General features: G+C 40.2%; 1 protein-coding gene across 1 annotated transcript in view; it reads right to left on the bottom strand.

Annotated features, from left to right (window-relative positions):
• LOC111073484 (protein bunched, class 1/class 3/D/E isoforms) overlaps positions 1–23,227 on the bottom strand; it is a 105,516-nt gene extending 82,289 nt beyond the window's left edge. The window contains exon 1 of the mRNA XM_041594869.1: positions 19,079–23,227. Coding sequence (XP_041450803.1) covers positions 19,079–22,335 — 3,257 coding nt within the window. The 5' untranslated portion in view covers positions 22,336–23,227. The remainder of the gene's footprint in view (positions 1–19,078) is intronic.
• Between the last annotated feature and the right edge of the window lie 1,771 nt (positions 23,228–24,998).

Genomic DNA, 24,998 nt, shown 5'->3' with positions numbered 1-24,998 from the left:
AAACAATTTCTTCTGCCTTATATACCTGAACTAGTAAGGGTAATGCACATATTCTGCCAAGCGAAAGAGAATTGGCACTACATCTCCCTACCCCGCTGTGGCATTCTGGGGGTTGTACTACAACACACGCCCCTTCTGATAGATATCTCTGCCACACACGGTTGCCGTTCTATAGTATACGATTTCGCCTAAGCGCCTTGGCGCCAACTGACAACCACAAAATTCGATTACATATATTTTTTGCACATTCTTTTTTTTTGTTCGTGTTTAAAGCCTCAGTCTACTACTTAATTTTATATACTGTATATTGTATGTACTGGGGAGGGTAATTCACGTAAGACAAGCATAATCGATGGCCTGCCTGGTGCTGGCTGTCGCTTATCACACAATGCTGATAAGAGGAAAGCAAAAAAGAAAGAAAGAAAGAACAAAAATAAATAAATACGAGCGTGCAGCAATGAAGCAAAATTTAATTTCCCCAATTGATAAATACGCAACGAAAAAAAAATAAAGATTTCGTTTTTGCAACATTTCCGGGAAGCGTAAAATATATGTTTAAATATAGCATTCTGTCGCTGTTTTTGTTTATGTTTATATAATATTCACGTACAGTAGAAGTTTTTGAAATATATTTCCTAATTTTGGGTATACGGTAAAACAGGAGGAAAATAGAGGCAAATATCCATGTCCTTTTTTTTAATATTTCAATCTTTTTTAAAGAAAAATACTCCCCAAAATTTTAATGAATAGTCTTTCTAGGGAAAGCAGAAAATTGAGTAATATATTATTTATTGATTTATTTGACAATGCGATAACGAAAATATTGCCTGTCTAAAAGATTATGTCATTAAATACGTAAACTTTGGTATCGTTTTGACATTTATGACATTCTTGTCATATATATTTTTTTTTATATTTTATAATTATCTTTTTTAATCAAATTTATATTGGCAAAATATTGATTAAGCAATGTTACTCCTTTAAGATCTTCTAGATCTCTATGGGCTTGAAAAATCGATGAGAAAGCCTTATAAAAGTTTGCTTCTGATAAAAAATAACCTTTTTGTATGATTAGTGGCATATGTATATGTAATTGTAAATCATAAAGATAAAACAGAGCATTTCCCTCGTTCTACTTATTTCCTTATCCTCTTCCGTCATCTAAATATTCTTCCTGCTCAGCAATGAGAAAACCTTCAAATGGAATCCCCATTTAAGACGCAACAAAGCATTAAAAGATTCCCATCGGAAGAACGCTGTTCGTTTTTCCATTTATAGATAGAAAAAACAAACCTGACCATACCTAAAATAGAAATAAATAGGCATTCCTCAAGCACACAAAATGTGCAATAAACAACCAAACAACAACGAGCCAGGCCAGGAAGCAGAGAGAGAGAGAGAGAGTCATAAAATATTTAAACAGTTGTAATATGTAGTAGCAATGTTTCGCAAATTGTTTAATGACTCGCAATTATTGCCCCACTCCACAATCCGTAATAGCCATAAAAATAAATCTTTAAATTGTTAAAAATAAATCCACAAAAATCCAACACTGGCCTCCATTTACCTTTTTTGAAACAAATTTCTCAATGCACTTCCCCCCCAACAGGAAATTTTAAGAAAATGTAATTTCCCTATTGATTTATGTCTTATGCCATTGAATTTTATTTCATAGACACAGAGACATATCATAGTAGTATATGCACAATGCACCCTGTGCGGAAACCATTTTGGCAATGACAAATTGAGCGATCGCAAGGCAATGCAATATACAAATAGTAGATATCAAAATAAACATAAAGGAATTGGGGGGAAGGAGAAGTCTCTCACTAAGACTGTGAGCTAGTCCACCATGGAGACGACACTGTGTTACTCTATGGAGCAGACTACGATTTAAATTATATAATAAGAGAATGTATGTAGATTACATATTTTGGCTGGCTTTGGGACACGATCAATGCTAGGAGCCAAGCGCTTTTGATGCAAACTTTTAGAATGTCAAAAACTTGAGGAAATGCTAAACAAATATTTTTACCTTCCGTTTCCCATTTATTTCTGTATTATCTAACCCATAAATATTACATTTCCTAGTGCCTGCACATCATACCTCAAGTCTCGCAGCCTACAGGGTATAATACATTTACCGAAAAACATTGCAAAAATTCTCATTTAATTTGTATTTTTCGATGCGCTTGCTGCCCGCATCTTGCATCGTTGTCGCGTCGCTTCGCATCGCATCGGTGCAAACAATTTTATTTATTTAATTTTAATTTATTTTCTTGTTCTGTTTTTCTGTTGTTGTTGTTGTTGTTGTTGTTTGGCTGCTGTCCATGACAAATGCATGTCTCTATTTCGATTCTTTATACAGCTCTGTGTGCATGTCTCCCTCTCCCTCTCTTTCTCGCCGACAAAACAATAATTAGGCAAAGTAAATAAATTAATTTCGCATTTTCGCGCGTGAGGAAAATTAATGGGAAATTAATGGAGCGTCAAGGCGTCTGCTGCTGCTACGTCGAATCGCCGAGCCATATCCATTATGGCCATATCCCCGCCCAGACAGTCCTCTCACTCACTCATTCAATTTGCCAAGTCTTTGGTTGCATTTTAATTACTAATTTATTAATTGGCAGTGTAGCAGTGCCAGGGCCCAGTGCCCAGACAGCAAATAGCTCTTGAAACAAAAATGTGATTCAGAAGAAAGTGATTGGCAGCTGATTGCAATGGAACTCTCCAGTCTGTGATTCATGCTATGAGTACTTGCAATGATTGTCGGGACAATAATAAAATTGTTGGAAGGAAAATTATTGGATTATTCCTTAAAATTTCGGTTTTGAAATAAATAATAAAAGTCCTAACACTCTAAAAAATAAATAAGTAAGTTTATATTTGACTCATTTCTAAATAAATAAAATAAACAAATTAAATGATTATCCCTTCATTATTTTATCATTCTTTAATTTTTTGTTCTATAAAATTTCGGTTTTGAAATAAATATAAGTTGAAACACTCTAAAAAATAAATAGGTAAGTAAATATTTGACGCATTTCTTAATAAATAAAAGACAAAATTTTAAATTTAAATGATTATCCCTTCATTGTGTCTTTCATATTTAAAATCCAATATTTATTGGATAAACTCCCTCAGCCTACAATTAAAGAAGGAGTTCATAAACTCCACTGCCCACGCGCGAATGATTATAATTAACTTCCTCTGTCCTATCCGTGTGCCAATGACTGTTCTCTTTCCATGTGTGTGTGTGTGCGTGTGTGGATACCATGTGGGCGTTGTCATCGTCGCAAAGAGTAAAACAGCTGTTGCCTGCTGATTTCACACAGCTGGTTTTTGGTCTCTCTGTTGCTGAGTCAAAAAGCAAAAAAAAAAAAATCGGCAAACAAAGAGGAGGCGGCCATGAAGACAGAAAGGAGCTAGCGGAGGTATGGAGAGTTGCTGTAAATGGAAATCAGGAGGTGGGGGATAGGGTAGAAGCAGCAACAGCAGCAGCAATGAGTGTATGTGGATGATGACGATGACTAATAAACACTCATTCCACACACCACACACTCGTGTGTGCCACAAAGAGACTCCACCAGAGTGCAAACAAACAACAACAAACAAAACAATAAAACATGAAAGTAACACCAGATTCAGGGGCGAAGTCGAAGGTTTAGATACCCTTTTTTTGGTTTAATTCTTTTATTCAATTTTAATGCAACTAATCAGTTCTATGTAGAAACGTTATATACCACCATTTCTGAAGTTTAGCCGTATTATCTTTAAAGCTACACGAGTTATAGTCATTCAATCCTCGCCACATTCCTTCTTAAAACAAGCCGCATAAAAAACATGCGAAGATATAGCTTAAAACTGAGAAAAACACGGGAAAAATAGCTGATTTAATAATCAAAATAATATTTATTTTACACCCCACCAAATTCTACCTTCTCTTTGATCCACAATTGGTATACCCTACCTCTTCATAAAGGGTATAAAAAAAAGCAGCAGCTAAAAATAAAAATATACAAACTAAAAACCGGCAAAATAGCTAAAAACGAACATCAAGCACAGCACAGACCCCAGACAAAGAAAAAACCGGCTTAAAACTATACACATAAAAAAAAAATGGAAAAATGGCAAAAATTATAAAAACAAATGCAAAAAAATAATACTAATAAAAGCAACAACAACAACAAACAATATTGCATGAAGCTGGTGGAATTTTTTCATTTTCTTTTTAATGACGACTGTGAAACGATCGCCAGAGAAGTTGCAGCAATAATATTATTGCTATATTTCTTTAATACTATTTTCATGAGAAGGCCACAAAGAAAGATATTAAATTACGAGCATGTTGCTGGAGGGTGGAAGAGGAAAAAAGGGAGGGGCAGGTTACTGGAGTTTGTTGTTGGAAGAATGGGAGAGAAGGAACTCGAAACAATGGAAATTGGAGTTTATGAAGCAAGAAACTGAAGAAAACTACAAAGATGAGAGTCCCATCCAATCAAGACAGAACTTCTTTAATATTTAGTCAAGATTTTAATTTGTGCAAAGAATAACAACGAGTGACATTTAATGATATAAAACCACATTGAACATACAAGAAAAAAAACAATCACAATTTGGGAATTATTATTAAATATTCGTATTATTCTGCTTTCCATTTGTTAAACATTTGTCAAATATTAAATATTTTTGAAATCAATTTTCGTTAATTGAAACAAACAAGCAACAAAATTATTTCAATACTCATGACTAAAACCCAAGCATTCATTAAATAAAAATACATTGTTGCTGGCTGTTCATGTCTTCAGGGGAATTTCCCAATTCTGCTGCTGCGTGGGAGTAAGGGAAAAAAAATCTCACTTATCCGCACAGCTAATTCGAGCAGACGCAGGAAATACAGAAGACATTTATTGCCATAGAGAATCTCTCAGTGATAATTAAAATTCAGTTCCAACAAAAGTTCCTGCACTAATTAATGGAAATGCAAAAATGTATGCAAAACTTGCAGGGAGGAATGTGAAAGAGGAAAACAAGTTTCAGATTTTTCAGATTTGATAGAGCAATTTTTGTGCCAAGTCATTCGGAAATATAAATGCCAAAAATTAAGCTTACAATTTTCGATAGAAAGCTAAATGGAACGAGGAGTAGGGAATAGAGAGATTAAGAGCAAATCAGCAATCAGTTTATGAATGAAAGGCAGCTAGAAAATAAAAGAAAAACACACACAAAAACTGATTAAAGAATTGAATGGAAAATAAAAGAACGAGAATGAGCATGAGAGCATGAGAGAGATTGTAAATGCAATCCAGTGAGCGGGAAAGAGCGAAGAGAGCGAGACAGATACTACAAAAGCTAAGCTTAATGGAACGGAAATGAATCGAATGCCAATAAGGCGAACAACACAAATTGTTTTGTGTGTGAGTCAGTAAAGGGGAATTCAATAAAAATATATAAAATAAAATAAAATAAACAGAAAATATATGTACATATTTTCCACGTTCGTTGACCCGCTGCCCCTTTCCACTCTTCCAGCAAATTAGGTGCGAAAATACATTTGAAAGAACCCCAACGCCTAATGACGACGGCTATGCCTGCCTAACCGTATTAGGAGCTGGCCGCCCCCCTGATAACAGAAATGCATTTTGTCACGCACATTTTTTTTTGTGTGTTGTTTAGGAACCGCTTTGAGGGTTCAACAGCAACCAAACCACCATAGGCTCCCCCTATCAGTGGAGCATTTTGCAGGGCACACTTGTGGATCTCCGACTGAAAAGACGTTGCTGATGGGTTTGGGGGGTGCTGGCAGAAATGCGTCAATCGGTCGAGGCCATTGACTAGAAGCACGCACCATCCGATGGATAGAATGGGTTCATTCACTTTGATTTTCGATATGGCAATGTTGTTTATGGAATAAATTCTTGAAGCTTGCTGTGAAATTCAATGAAAATTTAAGGCTTAGAATATCTTGATAGAAAGCAGCTGGATTGGGGCTATATTATGATATGATTTATTACAAAATTCTTTTGCTTACTGCTACTTTTAAAGCTGCTTGAATTTAGTGCAACAAAAAAAAAACAGCATTGTGAGGTATTCATTTCGGGGGTCTGCTTTGACAACGGACACTATAATTTCCAGGGGTTTTCGCTCAGGGGAAAATACTTTGCACGACAAAACCGATTGGCAGCTAATTCTTCACTCGTCAACAACCCCCCGCAACAATAGACGCCCGCCCCCGCGCGTATTGCTGTTTGGTGTGAACGATGCTAATTGATGGAAAGGTGCCATAAAAAGAGATGCATGTAAGCTCACTCGTTTTTACACACTTTTCCTGTCTGCAAACTTTCACGTACAACTTTTAGCTGCTTTTCACCCAACAAACACCGTTTGACATTTTCCCCCACACCCCTTTCCACTTTTCATTTCATCCACCCTTCTTTACCACCTTTCCCTACACTCTTTTATTGATTTTCAGTTCGAGTAACTTTCCAGCAAAACGACCAAACGACGACAGCAAGTGGGGAAAATTGCGTTTCAGTTCGTTGTCGAGCCTGCCGCCCAAATGCAAATCCATAATCAACTTTCAGCGATTTGTTTGTTTTTCCACACACACACACCACACACACGCACACACACGATAATAATTTCGCTCGTTTTTTCACATTTCTATGGTTATTTTTCGCTGTCAAGGTCGTTCTTTCGGTGCCTCCGACTAACCTATCCCCCCCATCTGTTCTAGCTGTTCCGGCAACAGTTTTATTTTGCCTAAGTAGACATTTCCTTTTTTTTCAGCGGGGCCTTTATCTGACAATAAGCCAAAATATTTCCGAATCGAAAATGGGACAGGTCTTCTGACAGGTCAAAGTTGATTTGTTTAGCAGCAAAAATGCAGAAAGTTTTCGACTTAATGAAGCATATTTTGGTTTTCAAGTTGGAAACTTTTAGAAAAATGCATTATTCTTTTTCATTCCAAGTCGAAGTAGCTAGTGTCAAGGCACCGCTGTCCAACACGGTTTATTAAATACTAAATGCAAGAAGTTGTACAACACTGTTGTCATCACTACATTGTGTCAAATGAGGAGAGTAATTACAAAATGTAGTACATAAAAAGTATTACTTCGTTGAAAGAGCATTTTGTGTACCTCCATAAATCTCCCACTATATTAAGTGATGTGGAACTATCCAAACATACCCCCGAAGACTTTACCAAACGGTTGGGCCACCATACCCCCTCAATTTTGTTTCGTTTGTTGGTTCGATTTTGTTGCTTTTGTTTACATCCTATCTCCTGTCTATGAGGGTAAGGAATCTCTCATTTGTTTCACCCCAAAAAATATCAAATTAAGTTTGACATGCACAAGGGAACAACGCGAATTGGATACCACTTATAGCTCTTATACTATGTATAAGGGGTCTGGGTCATAATTAACAAAAAAGACGAGAAGCTAATTAATGGGGAATGTCCACCCCACCCTGTTTGGTTAGGACTCCATTCTCCACTTCATTCTGTTGTCATTTAATAGAAGTGTTCCATGAAGCAAAGCAAACAAACATTTTATGCTCTCTGATGGCAATTTGATAATTGCTTTCGAGCTGCCATTGTTTCTATTTCAATTATAATTTGTAAAGCGTAAATAAAAATAATATTTACTCTCATTGTACACACAAATAATGGAAATGTCCGACGCTTTTTCACAGGAAATGAATTTTCTTCGGAAATGCCGCCCACGCATATAAGTTGGCATCGTAGCAGAGATGTAATATAAGGTAAATAATAATAATAATAATAACATCAAGTCAACAACTGAGGATGAGGAGGAATCAAATGGAAATCAAAAATGTTTCAACATAATTTCAGTTAAGGAAAACATTTCTGTAGTTTGTGGGCAACCCAAATCCATTGTAAAATTAGGTAATGAATAAATTTATTTATTTATTATTATTATCAGTAAATTTCTTATAGAAATATATACCACAAATCTTACACTTTAGTGATGATACACTCCCAAAAGTCATTACTCTTTGAAGACTCTAAATGCTTTAGCATTTTGCATTCCCTGCACATAAAACCATTCAATTAATTGCGATTATTGACCCACTGTACATCATCGAACCCCCAAGAGAGAACACAGAGAGAGAGAGAGAAAACCAAAATCCCTGCTGTCTGGCTGTTGGGCGGGTGGGAGGATTGTATGTAGAAATTTATGGGCAAATAAATATTCCCTGATATTGTGTTTTTGTGATTTTACTTTTTGCCGATTCTTTGTTATTCTCCTCGGTCTTCTGTATTTAAATCATGTGCTCGGGGTCTGACGGTCTCCTGTCACCACACACTCTCTCTCTCTCCTTCAGTCATCCACAATCACAACATCTCTCGCTATCTCCTCGCTCTTTCATTCATTCTTGTCTATAAGATCACAAGCCAAGTGACGTCTATCAATAAAATCTTTTCGTTCCTTTCATTTCATTTCTTTTTTATTTAATTTGAATTTTGTATTTTTATTTTTTTATTTTTATTTTGCTTCTGTAATTTCTTGCTCTCTTTTTTCACGCTTGGCTCTCGTTTTCTTTCTCTCCTTTTGCCTGTTCGAATTTGACTTGCAAATGTAAAAGAAGTCAACACCCAAAGTCAAAGCCAATCATCCATCCATCAATCAATCAATCAATTCGTGCGGACAACGGACACATTTGCATGAAGAGGCGCCCATAAATCAATAAAAATGCCGCCAATACGGCCCTGTCAAGGCTTCAATTCGTCGTCGTCTCCTCCCTCCTTCTTCTTATTTTTCACACCAGAAATGCCCCGAAACATGTGAGAGAAGTGTCAATTGTAGGAGAACACAAGAACTGCGAGGAAAATTTAAGCAAAAGCAAACTGCAGAATGACGAACGGTAGATACTCTTATTCTTTTGGTATCTCATAGATTTTATTGGAGTTGTAACCTTAAAAGTGTTAACTAGCAGCAGAAGATTTATATTTGTATTTGCATTTTATTTATTTATTTTGTATATAAATTATACCCTACTCGGCCAAGGGTAGATCAACACTCAAAGCTTCGGAGTACGCGTAATCGGAGGTATTCCCTTCTCAGCTCGCATTTCGCAATTTTCGAGCGATGAAAGTTCTCCCCTCCCCACCCTCTCTCGTCTGCTCCTCGCTAACGAAGCTCCGTCGAGCAGCGACCCTCAGACATTTCGTGTTCGTCACCGTCAGCACCACCACCGTCGCCGTTGCCGTTGCCGGCACATGGAAACACCTGTTCAACATTTCAGCTCTGTTCGGGTTCCCATCGCTGCCTCCCTCCCATCAGTACCCAACAACAGTGGGGCAGGTTGCGAGCCGTGAGGTATTTTTTGATAATGATTAGAAAGCACCAGCGCGCAGCGCAACTAGCGCAACTTTTGGCCTGGCAACAGGAGGAATTCTTTATTATTCCTTATGGTTTGGAATGGAATTGGAATTCGTTTAGAACTATTTGCGTAATTTATTTATAGAATATGCCAAAAGATAAATAGATCCAAGTACAACGTGATGAATGCTATCGAAGATTTTTTGATTGGAAAGTGAAGATGTATAGTTTGGGGTGCGAAACTTATATAATTTTAACACAAAAGCGTGGGCTTTTTAGGTAATTTTACCATAGTAACAGGTGTACCTTTTAGGGGGAATTTTTTTATTCGTTCTGGTTTAGTATTTCTGAGGTTAGGTTATCGTCATATGGGGCTCAAGCTAGATGATAAAAATATGTACATTTTAGATTGTCACTATCTAAGCTTCTTTCTTTGTCCTCTTTAACTTCCACTGTCCCTTGCATATTATGCACAAGCACAAGGGGTCTGGGGGGCCATCAGTGGGTTAAGCATCATCATCCACTTGAATGAAGGCAACATTGTTGCAGGCCAGACAGGCACAGACATGCACGACGATGACGCCGCCCCCTCTCTGCCAACCAACACGTCGGTCTTATCCGAAAGAGCAAGCTCGTGGCGTTAAATGGGAAAGCAAACAAAAACAACAACTCAAAACGAGATGGAAAAAAATTGCAAAAAAGGTGCTAAAAAAGTTGGCGCGCAAAAAAAAAAACAACACAAACAAAAAATGTTTCAACTAGAGAAATTTCGTTGCAAAAATGTTTAAGTTTTTGGAATCATATGATAGACGAAGAGAAGAGATTGGGTGCCATGTCAGAGGGAGAGGGCGAGAGAGCGACAGAGCGAGTGAGCATGAATTAAATCTAATTTATTTCATTGACTTCAATCAACGGCATGAGAGAAAGACTTGCTGCTTCGCTCCGCTCTGTCTGGTCTGCTCTGTCTCTGAGTGAGTGGTGCGAGAGAGAACATGTGAAAAATAAAAATGCCACGCGCAGCAGAGTTTATTTTTAAGCAACAACAACGCATTATAATATACCAGCAACAACTACAACAAGAGCAGAAATAGTCGCACATTGATAAGCGATGCTTCTCATACCCTACCCCCCGCCCACCCGACCACTGTACGACAATGAAGAGAGCATGACACTAGACACTGACAAGGGGGGGGATTTGGTCGGGTCGGTCGGTCGGACAGGCCGACAGCGGTCCGGTCGTCGTATAAAAATCAACTTCAATATTTGTGTCTATTTTTAGACGCACACACAAGACGAGCGAGCAGGCGATACGAACGCATGACCGTTGTGGGGTGTGTGTGCGCACGTCAGAGACCGAGAGAGCAAAGATTGTGGGGCTGGCTGCTCGGAGAGAAGAGACTGTGCTGGTTACTGCTGCTGCAAAGTTGTTGTAATGCGCGCCGCCGGCCAACGATCGCCAGAGCTGGTGCAGTAACAACAAATACAAATGCAGAAAGCTCTCTCACTGCATCGATTCGGCTGCTGATGCCTGCTGTGTGAGTGAGTGTCTGTGTGTTTGGACGACGCGACGCGACGTCAGGGCGCCTCTGTCGGTGTGTGCTCTGTCGCTGTTGTTGTTGCTGCTTCTGTAATCATTCAGCTTTGATGTGGTTAAGCCCGTATGACACTTGCTTTAAATTGTAATGAATGACTGCATAAATGGTACCGTGTGGGAGCTACAGTGAGAGTGGCAAAAAGTAACAAAACTGCCAACTGAAACAATGCAATGCAAAATCTAAAAACAATTGTATACCATTATTTTATTGAATGAAACCAAGTCTGTCAAATGTTAAGTTATTGTCATACGTGCTTTACAAATCCGATCGTGCCTATGAATTGCGGCTCTGGAAATCGCTATAGCCTGTTGCTGGGGGATTCGAACTACATTTTCAATACAATTTCCACATTTATATTAATAAATACTTACATATTACTGATAATTATCAGTAACAAAATATTTCACAATTTTGTTATTCATAGTAAAATATTGTTTGTAAATAGATTTCATCATCATCATCAATTAGAAAGTTGTTTGCGAGCGTATGGCGGCGCCAAGCACACCTTTACATCCCCTCCCAACCAAACCCAAAAAGGCATCGAATTTCCCAGCGAAGGTCAAGCTGTGTGTGTGTGTTTTTGGTTTTGTTACATTTTCCTCCCCCCACGTTTTGTATTTAATTGTATTTGTTGTAAAACGAATTATTTCCAGTTTTTACTACATTTTTGTGTTGTTTTTGTGTTTGTTACTTTACATCACAATATTTTTCGCAGTGCGCATAAGGCGAAGCTCATTTTAGCGTAAAGCGTGGGCTCTTATGTAACTAATGCGCTGTGGTGGGGTGGGCTGTGTGCTGGGCTGTGTGCTGGGCTGTGGGGTTGTCTACGCGGGTTACATGCCCCCACACTCTATCTGGCGCATTTTCAGATGTAAACGAGACGAAAATAAAAAATATATATATTTGTGCCCACATTTGTATGTTTGTTGTGTCCCCCAGCCAGGTTATGTATGAGGAAGTGCATGGATGAAACCATTTGGAAGGGAGATGATGTGCACTTGATGAATGTTCTGGGAAATCTGTCAGAAAAATCTATGAAATATGGGACACAGGGGTAAATGAAAATTTAAATGAATATACATTTTTTAAGGCTGCTTTAATAACCAAAACTGACAGAAGTTTAACCTTTTCATACCTATAGATATAGCTAATATAAAAGGTTTTTTTTTTTGCTTTCCCGTATTCAACACTTTTCCTAAGAATTCTTTCAAGACCATCTATCTTTTCCAGGTAAAATAAATTAGTAATGTAATGCCCCACAATTGTTGACTTTTGATAATTATAAAGGGGTACCATGAGCAGATTATTTTCACTCATATTGAATCACCTTTGTTTTGATTAGGCAACACAATTTCTACTGATTGTAGGCACTCAGATATATATGTGGTGAAATTTAAGAAGAATGAGTCGCACAGCATACGCCAGGTATCAAGAAATAATAAAAATATTCCACTCTCGCTAGTCATCAGAGCTAATCTATGGAAAGAAGTAGAAGTTACGAGAACCATAGCAACAGTAGAGATTTCCGAGGTTATGCGGTTAGCAGTAGATTTGGAGAAACTGTAGTTCTTAGAAGCATAAAAGTTCTTCAATTTCAGATGGAATAATTTTGAACTTGTTGAAAAGTTGGCTGGGCATAATTAATATAGGAAATATTCCATATATAATGATAAGAAGAAAACTGCCCCAAACGAAGCTAATGGAAACCAATTTTCTATGAGATATTTTGTCCAGACAAAGACACAATCTACTGCTCTAAAATAATTCCTCTTTTAAAAATCCAGCTTTAAATTCGCACAACCCGAAAACCAGTCATAATTTTCTCCCTTTCACTGCTGTTGTCTCAGCTGTTTTAATGCTTTTTTTTGGATCCAGATATGCAGATACATTTGCACAATCTGTTGGGTCGACAAGTGGGTGGTACAATTTGGTTCAGACAAATAGATTCCATATACTTTTGTGTATCTGTACACACATATACATATATAGACAAATATACCAGATAATTTAGATAAACAAATGATGTACGATGGGCAGTGGAGGCGCAGAAGGGGCTGGGAAAGATAAGAGAAAAAATCCCAAACGGAAGTGACAACCGCGTCAGGAGAGATACCACACTTGAGCCTGAAAATAATGGAACTTTATCGGTGCTGCTGGCGGCAGAAAAAAGTTCTCCCCTTAGTAGGTCAAATACGTCAAAAGGCGACAGACGACAGGCGGCCAGGCCAGGCCCCGCCACCAAAAAAATTTTAGCCTCAAGGCAAAAGTAACGCAGAAAAAAGAAAAACATCTACGCGACTATATAAAAGAAAAATATAATTTGGCACATGTGAAGGAAGGAGAATGGGAATGTTTTTGACCTTGTGGCAGCTAAAATAAATATTTTCAATATTTTTATTTGCTTCCCCAAAAATCGAAATATTTGTTTGGCCAAAAAGTGCTGGAAATTATCAGGAATGGTCTCTGGGGCGATGATATGATTTATGTCTCCACAGGAACTTGTGCAATAGAAGTTTTTCTAGACTTTTGTTTCATGGAGTAAATCCCTTGAATCATCTTTGACACTGGAAATCTGAGAATAGCGGAAACCTTGTGTCGCGACCGCAGCAGGTGTCTGATAATTTCTTTATGATTATTCCATACGTAAATCGGACAGGCCACGACAGGTACACCTTTCTAAATGACATTGACATAGATTTTAGCGTCGTTTTGCAAAACACAATGAATGAATAATTGTTGAATGGTCAACAATGGGTGCTAGCAATATCCAGCAGACGTAGACGTAAATGTACGGGGTATATATCGATTTGTGGGCAAACATATGGGAATAACAGAACAATAAAAATAAATTTAAATTAAATATACAAAATTAATAAAATTTAATCTAATATAAAAAAAAAAACAATATCTATTGACTTCCAACAATTAATCATTATTGATCAGGAGCAAGTCCTTGTTCCAAAATGACGGCAAACATTGATGTGCTCGACACGCACAAGTGAAGAGTGCCCAATGGAAGCATTTCCCCTATCTGAGCACAGGGTATGCCAGTGTCGTAATATCCAAATGTTTGGTTCTTATTTCGCTTTGCGTATAGAATGAATCAACTTCGATTGAGGAAGGGAAAGAGCATGAGTAATTGAAAAGATATTTCTTGGCGCCTCTTCCTCGCTTTCTCACTCTCCCCCCATTTCATTTTGCGGAAGTTCATGTGTCGAGGTCATTGAAATACAAGAACAGGCCTAACCTCAGCAACATTATTTCCCTTCCCCTTCCCCAGCTCCTGTTTCTGTTCCATTCAATTATTCTAAGTCGGTCAATGCCAGGCACGAGTCAAGTCAAAATTTTGATATATGAATATATATTGGGGGGGGCCCTGCCTTGAAAGCGATTTAACCAACGCATGAGGTAATCACACATACATACATACACACACTCCCATGCATGAGAGGTTCATATTTCCAGGAAGGGAATTTGTTTGGGCGGTTTGAGCCGCCTAAAAGGTGTTCGCTATCGTTGTCTCCCTTCTTATCAGGTTCTTTCGATGACTCATGCGAGGTCTGCCGATCGGAGAGCGGGTCGTTGCCTCTATGCCAAAACCAAACCAATTGCAGTAAATCTGTCAATTTCCTACACACACCAGGGGCAGGAAGGCAGCGACAGAGTTGAGTGAAACATTGTTCCAATATAAATTATGGCAAGCACAAAAATGCGGAAAAGAATTCATCTGCAGCGAAACGAAACGAAACGATGAAGGAAGCTGATGGTATCCAGGGCTCATGTGATGTCCAAAGAGCAGAAGAAAGCGCAGTTAGTGATGGAAAACAGAAGAAGGTTGAGGCGTTAGGGGCAGGGCAGAGCAATAAAGTGAAGGATTAGAGATGGATACTAGCAGGGAAGTGATCTTAGGAATTTAATGTAAATAAATAAATAAATACAGAATATTTATTAAATATTTATTTTAATTAATATTATTATTATAATTAGGTTAAATAAGTTATGATACAAAAAGAGGTCTACGAATGCAATAGAGAACTGCCCTTTGGCAGACCTTTCCCTGCATATAGCATACATGCATATGTACATATTTCTGTGCATATTCTGCTTACGTCTGTTCAACTAATTGACGGCTTGAGCAATGTGAAATTAGTTTTCTCTGTTCTTTCATACCGACAACCGACAACCGAGCATGAGCTCAGCTCAGCTCATGGCTGATGACTACATTTGACCATCCATGGATCCATGGGGCCCATCCACAGAGGCAATGGCACACAATAAGTTAATGAATTTAATTTCTTTTTCTTTGTCATGAAAGTTATTTGAATATCGCAAATGTTTTTCGCAATAGAAACACACACAAAATTTATATTCCATATGGGTTGGCAACAGTTCTGGGAATACCAGCAATAAAAATTCTCTGATTTTGATTCATGGTAACGTCGTGAGGCAGCAGAGAAATTCTACATATAAAATGTATGATAATGGAATCGAAACAAATGCAAAATATGTGTTATAGTTTTTATCGCAATTTCTATACATAAAAGCAGATTAATAATGGGAATAAAAATAGATGATTATTCAATTGAAACCAGTTTAATGCGATTTGTGTTTGCTTGCTTATTGTGATTCGATTTCAATCACATAAAATATATATGTAAATATTTCTTCTTTTTATGTAGAGTAAACCGCACCACAATTGTTGCACTTGGCGGCTGGCTGCAATGCAACAGCCCACGCCAAAGACTTTCCTTTTCATTAGACAGGGCTGAAACCAGTTCTGGCTTACATCGGACCACAGACCACAGACCACTTACATTATTGTCCAGAGTATTCCACAGCTCAAGAGGAGGAGAAACATGACGTAAGTGACGCTGGACAGGGCACACACATATTGTGGAGTGGAGTGGAGTGGGGTGGTGTGGCAGGGCTAAGGCGAGACGCCCTTGGGCCGCCCACTGCATTCAATCTCAGTGGTGTGCTCTAATAAAGGAAAACCCATGGACAAAATTGTCTGCGAACACTGCCAGAGACAGACAGAGAAATAAATTCAAAATGAAGATGCTTGGGGTTGGGGTTGGGGCATGGAGATCCCATGGGAAGGGGGGGCGCTGGAAGTTGTCAAGTGCAGAGGACCAAGTTTTGTCTTTCACATTTTACATTTCAAGCTGTTGCTAAGTCGACAAGAAGTGAACACGAACAGACATGTCGAATGCAGTGACGTACAAAGAGGGGGGAGATCAACATTTGATTATTATTAAATTATATAATAATTATAATTATATTATATATATTATAATTGATTGACTGGCATTTATCGAGCGTAAATTTCGCATTTTGTGCACTCAATCGATACTTGGAGGAATTTAATTTCAGATTTAAAATTGAGTAAACTTAAGATCCCCTTTGGAGAAAAACTCCACCATACACCACTGCCTTTCGGAGTACATATGGGGCTGCATTACTCAAACGACGCATTGTCAGACTTCTCCTCTTTGATCCCTCAATCGAGGGCTATTTTTAATACCCAAGCCACATAATTCAATGTAATTTTTCTTGCGCTCCTTCCCTGTTGCATTGAGCAGAAGAAAGAACTGCTGCTGCTGCTGCTGCTGCAGCAGGGAGTGCCCATGCGATGCCAAGGGGTTCCCTTCTCGTCACACGCAAATGCGCAATCTGCCCAGAATATCTGATATCACACACACACACACACACACACATGTATCTGCAGTATCTGCAAGATACACATGTTTTACTTTTGCCTTGAATTTGGTTTTCTCTTTCGCTCTGTCTTTGATTGCAAAATATATTTTTGGCATTTTCTCAATAAGTAATAATAATAAAAAGCGCAAAAAAAAACCCCCCATTTTTCTAGTATGCATTTTTCTAGTTTAATCAATCGTTTTAGTAAGCAAATGCAAAACGGCACAGAGATATGAATCATCAGCTTCACAAAACTGTTTTTCTATGGCAAAGCAGATTAGTCATGAGCCAAGCCAAATGAGGGAACCCATAAAAAAACAAAAACACTGCCAACAAAGAGCTGCTGAACGCAACGAAGTTTGTCAATCAAGCAAAGTGGAATCTAATAAAATAAAAACGGTGAATGTTGAAATTTTAATATGTAAGTTATGAAAGCGACGGCTATGAGCTGTGCCAAAATTACAGAAAATTAAAGGGAAAAATTTTATTTATTGGAATAACAAAAAATAAAAACTGTTGTACCAAAAATGAGCCATACAAAAATTACAGAAAATTAAATTTTCTTTTGCAGAAAAAAAAGGAAGAATTATTATTATTTATTGGAAAATTGCAGTTTATCAAAAAGGATATAGTAGGCTTGTGATGACAGCTCGTTAGCAGTTTAAATGCAGATTTAAAATTCCACCAATGACTCTTGCTTCAAGCTGCTAAAATATAATTAATCCAACCAAGTTAAGTAAACAAATTCCAGGCGCAGCCTTAGCAAAGTTGAAAGAACTATCTCGCATAGACTGAGACTAGTAGAGCGTTAAACCATTTATTTTGGGCAACCTTTTTTTGTTGCAGTGCACGGCAATTGAGTAAACTTTTGTACGCTTTAAAACGAACTTAATTAAAGCGACCTTTTGTGTCACGCACGTGTTGTTGTATGGCCCCCCACACAATTGAGCCACCGCCCGCACATGACCACCACACCCCTCTCTCATCATTCATCCATCGCGCCACAGAACACAGTGCACAAAAAAAAACACATTCCATGGCTAATTTCATTGATGAATTTTTATTAAATAAATTATTATAATGAGGTTTACCCTCTCTATTAGAGCAGGGGGACTGTCCATCTCTCTCTCTTCTCTAGGCAACAGCAATTCCAGCAAATTTGCAAGCAAACAGCGAAAAATGGAAAAAAAAAAGTAAAACCAACAAAAATAATTCGAGTGGCGAAAATGTTTCTTCAGAATGGGGCGCGACACAATGACAGAGAGAGAGAGAGAGATACAGATACAGAGGCGCGTGTTGGCACTTTAGCGGTCTCCGAAATGAACCTGAAACTAGCCCTAGACGTGTCGTGTGAACATAGGGAGAGGAGTGGGGGGAGGGCGCGGGAGCGGGAGCGGTAGCGGGAGCCTTCTCAAAACTTGTTCAAACAACCAACCAACGCTCTTCTTTGTTGTTTCTTCGTTCTAAAAATAGTTGAAAATGCAAACCAAAGTCGTCGTTTGCTTTGTCCATAAATAACTTTCGGTGGGTTTCGGCTTCAACTTAATTGATTACGAACAAAAGTCTGTGCATTATGTCGTGTAAATATTTGATCAACCCAATGCTACAAAATGAACGTGTGTAGCAGCGATAAGGCTGGCTACACATGAAAATCCAAAGTCAAAAGTTTTTGTGAATGAATGAATTTCGATTTTTCGAATTGTAAGCCAAAAGTCAAACAGACGAGATAAGATAAGGCGGAAAATTTGTGTGCCAGTGCCAAGTAAATTTTCTCATTGAGAAACATTTTTACTACAAGTGGTAAACGATTGAAATCTTTTGGGAAAATATTTGTGCAGCAATTAAATGTTAAAGGGGAGCGAAAATTTATAGATACAATTTATAAACAAAAAATTAACGCACATAAAATTAATTTTTAAAGCGGAAATATTTTAAAAATTTGTAAATATTACAATATTTTTAAAAATTGTGTTATTATTATTATTTTTTTTAATTTGATAATGTTAAATTCTTTTTTTTAATAATTTATGTTTTTGGTATTTTAATTTTGATTTTAATGTTACGTATTTTATTAAGCAATATTTTTAAAATTTTTATTATTTTAAATTCTTTTTTTTTTATTCTTTATTTTTTTGGGATTTTAATTTTGATTTTAAAGTTGTTTTTTTTGCTATATTTTTAAAAATTGTATTATTTTAAATTCTTTTTTAATTATTTGTTTTTTTGGTATTTTAATTTTTAATTTAATCTTGTGTATTTTATTAAGTTCATTTGATACTTTTAATAGTAACAAGGAAGATCCAAATTCTATATTGAAGCCCAAATTTTGCCCTCGCTTTATAAATTCTAAAAATAGAATATGAACCATTTGTTTGCAAGGAATTCGGAAAATGGAAAATCCCCCCATATGTAATGCAATGTAAAATATTGACTCACCTTTCAGTCTCGGATTCTGCATTTGGTTGCTGCTGTAGCTGTTGGATTTGCTGCTGTGTTGTTGCTGATGTCGATGTGGTGGCTCCGCCTGTTGCTGCTCCAGCTGCAGTGGATGCTGCCGCTGCTGCTGCTGCTGCTGCTGCTGCTCCCGTTGTCGATTGGTCATCGGTCGTCAAGGGCAACACCACCACCGATGATGGTGTGGCCTCCACGGCAACGACGACATTTGGATTCGTTAGATTTATATTACTATTATTATTATTGGCACTAACACTCGCGATATTTGTGGGGGGTATCTGTTGCTGTTGTTGCTGTTGCTGATCCTCCGGCAGCTGCTGCTGCTGCTGCTGCTGGACAATCAATTGCTGTGTATCGACTATGGTGGCTGGGGCACTCTGCAGCTGCAACGTGGGTATTGCTGCCGTTGCTGCTGCTGCAACGGCTGCTGCTCCGACCGTGGCTGCCACAACTGTGGCTGGCTGCTCATAGCTGTGTGTCATGTGTGATAACAGCGGCAAGGTCACAGCCGTTGCCGCTGTTGTGGAAGTGTTTGAAGTCTGTTGGGTGGCTGCTGGTGCAACTGATGCTGCTGCACCTGCAACTGTTGCAGTTGGGGCTTGCTGCTGCTGTTGCTGCTGCTGCTGTGGTGCTGCTGCCGCTGCTGCTGCCTGTGGGAATTGCTGGCTGCTGCTGGCTATCCCATCGATCTGGGATGTTGCTTGCGCCTGTCCGGCGGCTGCTACCGCCGCAAATGTGGGCGTGATCTGTGGCGTCTGTGGGGCCGGCGACAGTGGTTGCTGCAACTGCGACTCGCTTGCTGCCGCACCCGTGCTGCTGTTATTATTGTTGCCTGAGGCAGCATCGCTGCCGTTCTGCTGGTAGTTCTGATAGCCGCCGCCGCCGCCGCCACCCGGTGGCACATCCATGGCCTCCTCCCGCTGCTTGAGCTGTTGCAGCGTCTGCTGCAGCTGCATGGCCGCCGCTTGGGCATAATCCATGGGCGTCTCGACCGTGGGGGGATTGGGTGAGCTGGCATTGGCATTGACGCTGTCGAACAGTTGCTGCTGCTGCTGCTGTTGCGCCTCCATATGCAGCTGATGCATGCCATGCACCACTGTGGCTGGGGCTGTCATTACGCCACTGGGCGTGCCACCAATTTGGGCCTGCTGCTGCTGCTGGTGCGACTGTTGCTGCTGCTGTTGCTGGTGATGTTGCTGCTGTTGCTGCTGCTGCAGCGGCTGCTGCTGCTCCGTGGCAAAGTTCCAATTGGCATCCGTTGAATTGGCCTCCAGATGATTCTCCATTAGCGCATGTGTGGGCGGGAGTATCATGCTCTGGGTTGTCTTTTGGGGCACATCTGCACCTCCAGCTGCTGCGGCACCTGCACCGCCGCCTGCCGCACCATCGCCGCCGGCAACAAGCGCCTCGGAAGAAGAAGAGCCAGTCTTTTCATTATTATTACCGCCACCGCCACCGCCAGCAGCACCGCCACCACCACCACCATTGCCCACACTCGAATGATCCAGATAGTCCATGCACATCCAACGGCCGCGCTTGAACGGCTCCGTCGACTCAATTTTGACCACCTTGAAGCGTTCGCTGCGATGCTGCGTTGTCTCCTTGATGCTGCTGCTGCTGTTGTCGCCGCCCTCCTTCTTCTTGCTGCCGCCGGCGGGCGTCACAGCCGAATGGCTCACCACATTGATAATGTTATTATCGGTGGAGACATTCACCTGAACGTTCTGTATGGTCTGGCCGAGGGCCGAGGGGCCAATGGGATCGACCACGACCAGGCCGTACTGCGAGCTGGTGGGTATCACCGGGGCATTGGTGCTCAGTGCATTGTTGGCATAGAAGACCTCCTCCTTGGAGAACGTGTCCTCCGACATTGAGGGCGTCTCGTTCTCCAGATCCGTTATCCGACTGTTGTCATCCGTGTGAGATTCGTCCAGATCGTCGGCCGACTCGTCACCGGTATCGCCGGCAGCATTCAGCTTCGGGTGTCCCACCGTCACCGAGGTGATCTCGAATGAGGAAGTCGTCTTTGGTTTGCGTGTGGTCGTCACCACAGCAGCGATGCCAGTGGAGGGTGCCGAGGAGCCGCCGCCACCACCACCTGCTCCTCCTCCTCCTCCAGTTGTCAATCCGGCAACGGTTAATGAGTGTCCTTGACTGTGGCTAGTGTGTTGCTGTTGCTGCTGCTGCTGTGGATGATGATGATGCTGATGCGAGTGGTGGTGATGATGATGATGGTGATGTGGCTGATGGTGATGTCCACCTGCAGCTGCCGCACCAGCTCCAGTTCCAGTTCCTGCTGCTGCTGCTGTTGCTGTCATTGAGCGTGCCCCATTATTGTTGGGAGAACTTGCCTTGTTGTTGCTGCTGCCGCCGCCGCCGCCGCTGCTGCTGCTGCTGCTGCTCGCCTGCGACTGTTGCTGCTGTGGCGTGTTGCTGCTGCTGACACTGCCACTGCTGCTGCTGGTCTTGGGTGCCAGCGATGTGGATGTGTTGGTGGATGAGGCCAAGCTAGAGTTGCTGCTGGCCCGCGATGATGCCGATGCCACCGTGCCACCTGCACCACCTGCACCACGCGCATTCAGCGCATTCAAACGCAAACTCTCGCTGGTGGTGCGCTGCAATGCGGCCACTGCCGCCGAGTTGTTCGAGTTCGAGTTCGAGTTGTTGCTGTTCTGATAGCGCTCTGGCAGCGCATTAATGTTGGGTGGATAGCAGACGGAAAAGTGATGATTGCTGGTCAGCGAATTGACCTTCGTCAGCTTGCGGATATTGCCACTGCCAGCGCCCACTGTCACGCCCCGTGCGGTGGACATCAGCGAGTTGCGGCGTCCTGCGTGCGGATTGTTGCCAGCTCCGGTATTGCCCGTGCCCGGCTTGAACTTGGCATTCACCGTGCGATCGAACATGTTGCTGCCGGATGTGGCTGTTGCTGCTGTCGCTACTGCTGTTCCTGCTGTGGATTGCTGTTGTCGGCGTATGCCGGCCGTTGTGGGTAGCGCTTCCTGCGAGTTCTCCGGTGATGAGGCCTGCGAGTTAGTGGGCGATTGATTGATTGATTGGCCAGCAGTGTTTGCTGCTGTTGTTGTTGTTGCGCCGGTTATTGTTGTGCTGCTTGCGGCTGCTGCTGTTGCCGCTGTGGTTGAGTGATTGAGTGGTTGCTGCTGCTGCTGCTGTTGTTGCTGTTGCTGTTGTTGATGTTGACCGGAATCTTCGCTGGCCGCACTTTGATTCTCGGCCATAATCGAATTGGATTTCAGCGTCCGCAAAGTCTTTAGCAAATAATCCAGGATTGCTAGCGATTCTTGGATTATTTGGTGCCACGAAAGAATTGTTTATTGATATTTACTTAATGCGGAAAACTCCACTTTTCCGTTCTATTAATAATTGTTTGTCAAAAGAGCGCACTCGGGAGGGGGCGGGTAATAATTGTGCTCCACTTATTATTTTTGTTTTTATAGGTAACAATTTTAATTGGTTGTTTGGTTGTTTGCTGTCAGTTTGAAGAGTTCTCCCGCCAAATTGTTGCCAGCTTCGAGTGTGCTTCGACGTTGACGATGCATAGCGGCACAGCGGCGATCTTAACGGTTGCGCTTTCAGGTGCAACCCAGTGTCAACTGATCCCGAACCGAACCCGTACCCGAACCGAACCGCACGGATACGACGACGCGACCGATCCGACTTTGAAACGCGACACTTTTGTTGTTTCGGTTTGCTTCGCGCTCTCTCGCTCCTCGCTCTCGCTCTCTCTCACTCCCACTTTGGGCGTTCAATTTCTTTTGTTGTATTAAATAGATTGAAATTGATTTAATTTAATTTAATTTTTGTTTAGAGTGGGGGGAGACCTTTCCGCGTTTTATGCGCAGCAACAGCAGCAACAACAACGACGACAACAAGGGTTTGGGCCGACCACGAGAATGGCATAGTCTGGAGCGCCATCTAGCGCTTTAAGTTTTGCACTCGCTGCACACACACATACACACACGCGCCCGCCGCCGCTGCCGCCCACACCATGCACAGCACAGCACAGCTGTTCCGTATTGATGGTATTCGCGTCGTTGCTGTTGCACTGATTTTTTTTTTCTGGTATTTTCGCTATTTTCGGTTTGGTTTTTACAACACTTTTTGCACACTTTTTTATTTTATTTTATTTTATTTTATTTACGTTAAGGGTGGGTGGGGGTACTTAGATTTATGTATTTTGGTATTTTATCGATTTAAATTATTTATTTTAGGTTAGGTATTTATATTTATAAATATTATTATTTTTTTTTAGTTGCTGCTGCACTTTATTTTTGTCACACACTGTACATTTTTTCCCGTTTTAATTGGAATATTTGTTGTGGGTTTTGGATCTTAATTCGTGGAATAATTCAATCTCTTCGGCTTCGCTTTACTAGCACATTGCAGTAAATGTTAGAAATGATATTCCTGTGGAAATGGAGAAGCGGAAAAGGTAAAGCAGAATTAGCATTAAATTTCATTAAAAAAAAAACAACATGAACATCAACTCTCTATTATTTGTTTATCAAATTAAATGCACAGGGCGGCGGCGACGTCGCTAAGCCGGTAAGAGCGCGAATATATAGATAAATATTTGCACCTGTATAACGCAGCGTATACGTAATACACCAGGGAATAGGAGAACTAACGAGCAATATGGGCTGCAGGGTGTGCAGACTAATTATTGTACATTTTTGTAAATGGAGCGTTTTAATGGAATATTTAATTTTTTAATTTCAGTTTGGCTGCAATTTAACAAATTGCAATTAGAAGTCAATGGAAGAAAATGGGAAAGCACACCCAACGAGTGAGTCATCAGAGATGCAGAAGCAGCAGCAGCAGCAGTAGAAGTGACTTAGTCAAGTGACTTTAGACTTTATCTTTACTTGAAGTATTCCCCCTATACATATGTGGTCCTCTAATATTATTGAAATTTATTCTTATGTTCAGAATCAAAGCCTAAATGTTTATGCATTTTATATATATTTCTATTTGTTTATTCTTAACTATCTTTCTATATATCAATATTACTATCATTCCCATCTTTTCCTTTAACTCTGTATGATAATTGTCTCTTTTTCTATATATCTTAATTCATTAATTCTTTAATCATATTTATAGTACATATAATTTAATCTTTCCATCTCTCTCGAGCCCTTGAATCTTCCTACGCTATGTTTGATATGCTGATATAAATCGCAACCTGTCCCCATCTATGTCGGAGGGGGGTTACTCTTCCAAGTATCTGTTGCCACAAGCATCTAGTTAGATTTCATAACTGCGTAGTTCATGTTCGCTTATCATCATCATCATCATCCCATCCCATTCATGATGATGAGGCTTTTGTGTGTTTTTCATTATTTCTTTTTTTTATTATTGATTTCATTGAGTTGTCTGCCTGCCCGTCCGTCGAGGGTACGTCGTAGTTTTGTTGAATTAGTTAAGTGCTACATTAGAAGGCAGTCGTGCCATAAGAGGGTGCTCTTCCTTCCGAACCAACGAAATACACAAAAAAAAACCCCCAACCGATTTGTTTGTCTTTAATAACTTTTTGCAAAAAAACAAAACACAACAATTTTCCTGCACTCTTCCTCTTCTTATTTGATTTTGCATTTGCAATTGAGTATTTCAATATTTATTTTCCTTTCGGCATTGATTTTTTTTTTGTTCCTACTTACTCATTATTTAATCGATTTCGTTTACGGAAATCAGAAATGAGCGGGCCAGGCACCCGACAGAGAGGGAAAGAGAATAAAAGAGTTAAAAGCAATGCAAAAAAAAAAAAACAAGCAAAAATGTTTTTGTGTAGTGAAACGACTATGAGATACCCTATAATCCAAGGGGTTTTTAAAGGTATAGCTATATTAGTGAAGAAGTAAAGGCCAGGGAAATGTGTAGAATC

Source organism: Drosophila obscura, unplaced genomic scaffold (genome assembly GCF_018151105.1).
Source record: "Drosophila obscura isolate BZ-5 IFL unplaced genomic scaffold, ASM1815110v1 contig_37, whole genome shotgun sequence".
In the NCBI taxonomy this organism is placed as follows: Eukaryota; Metazoa; Arthropoda; class Insecta; order Diptera; family Drosophilidae; genus Drosophila; species Drosophila obscura.
This window is presented reverse-complemented; position numbering and strand designations above follow the sequence as displayed.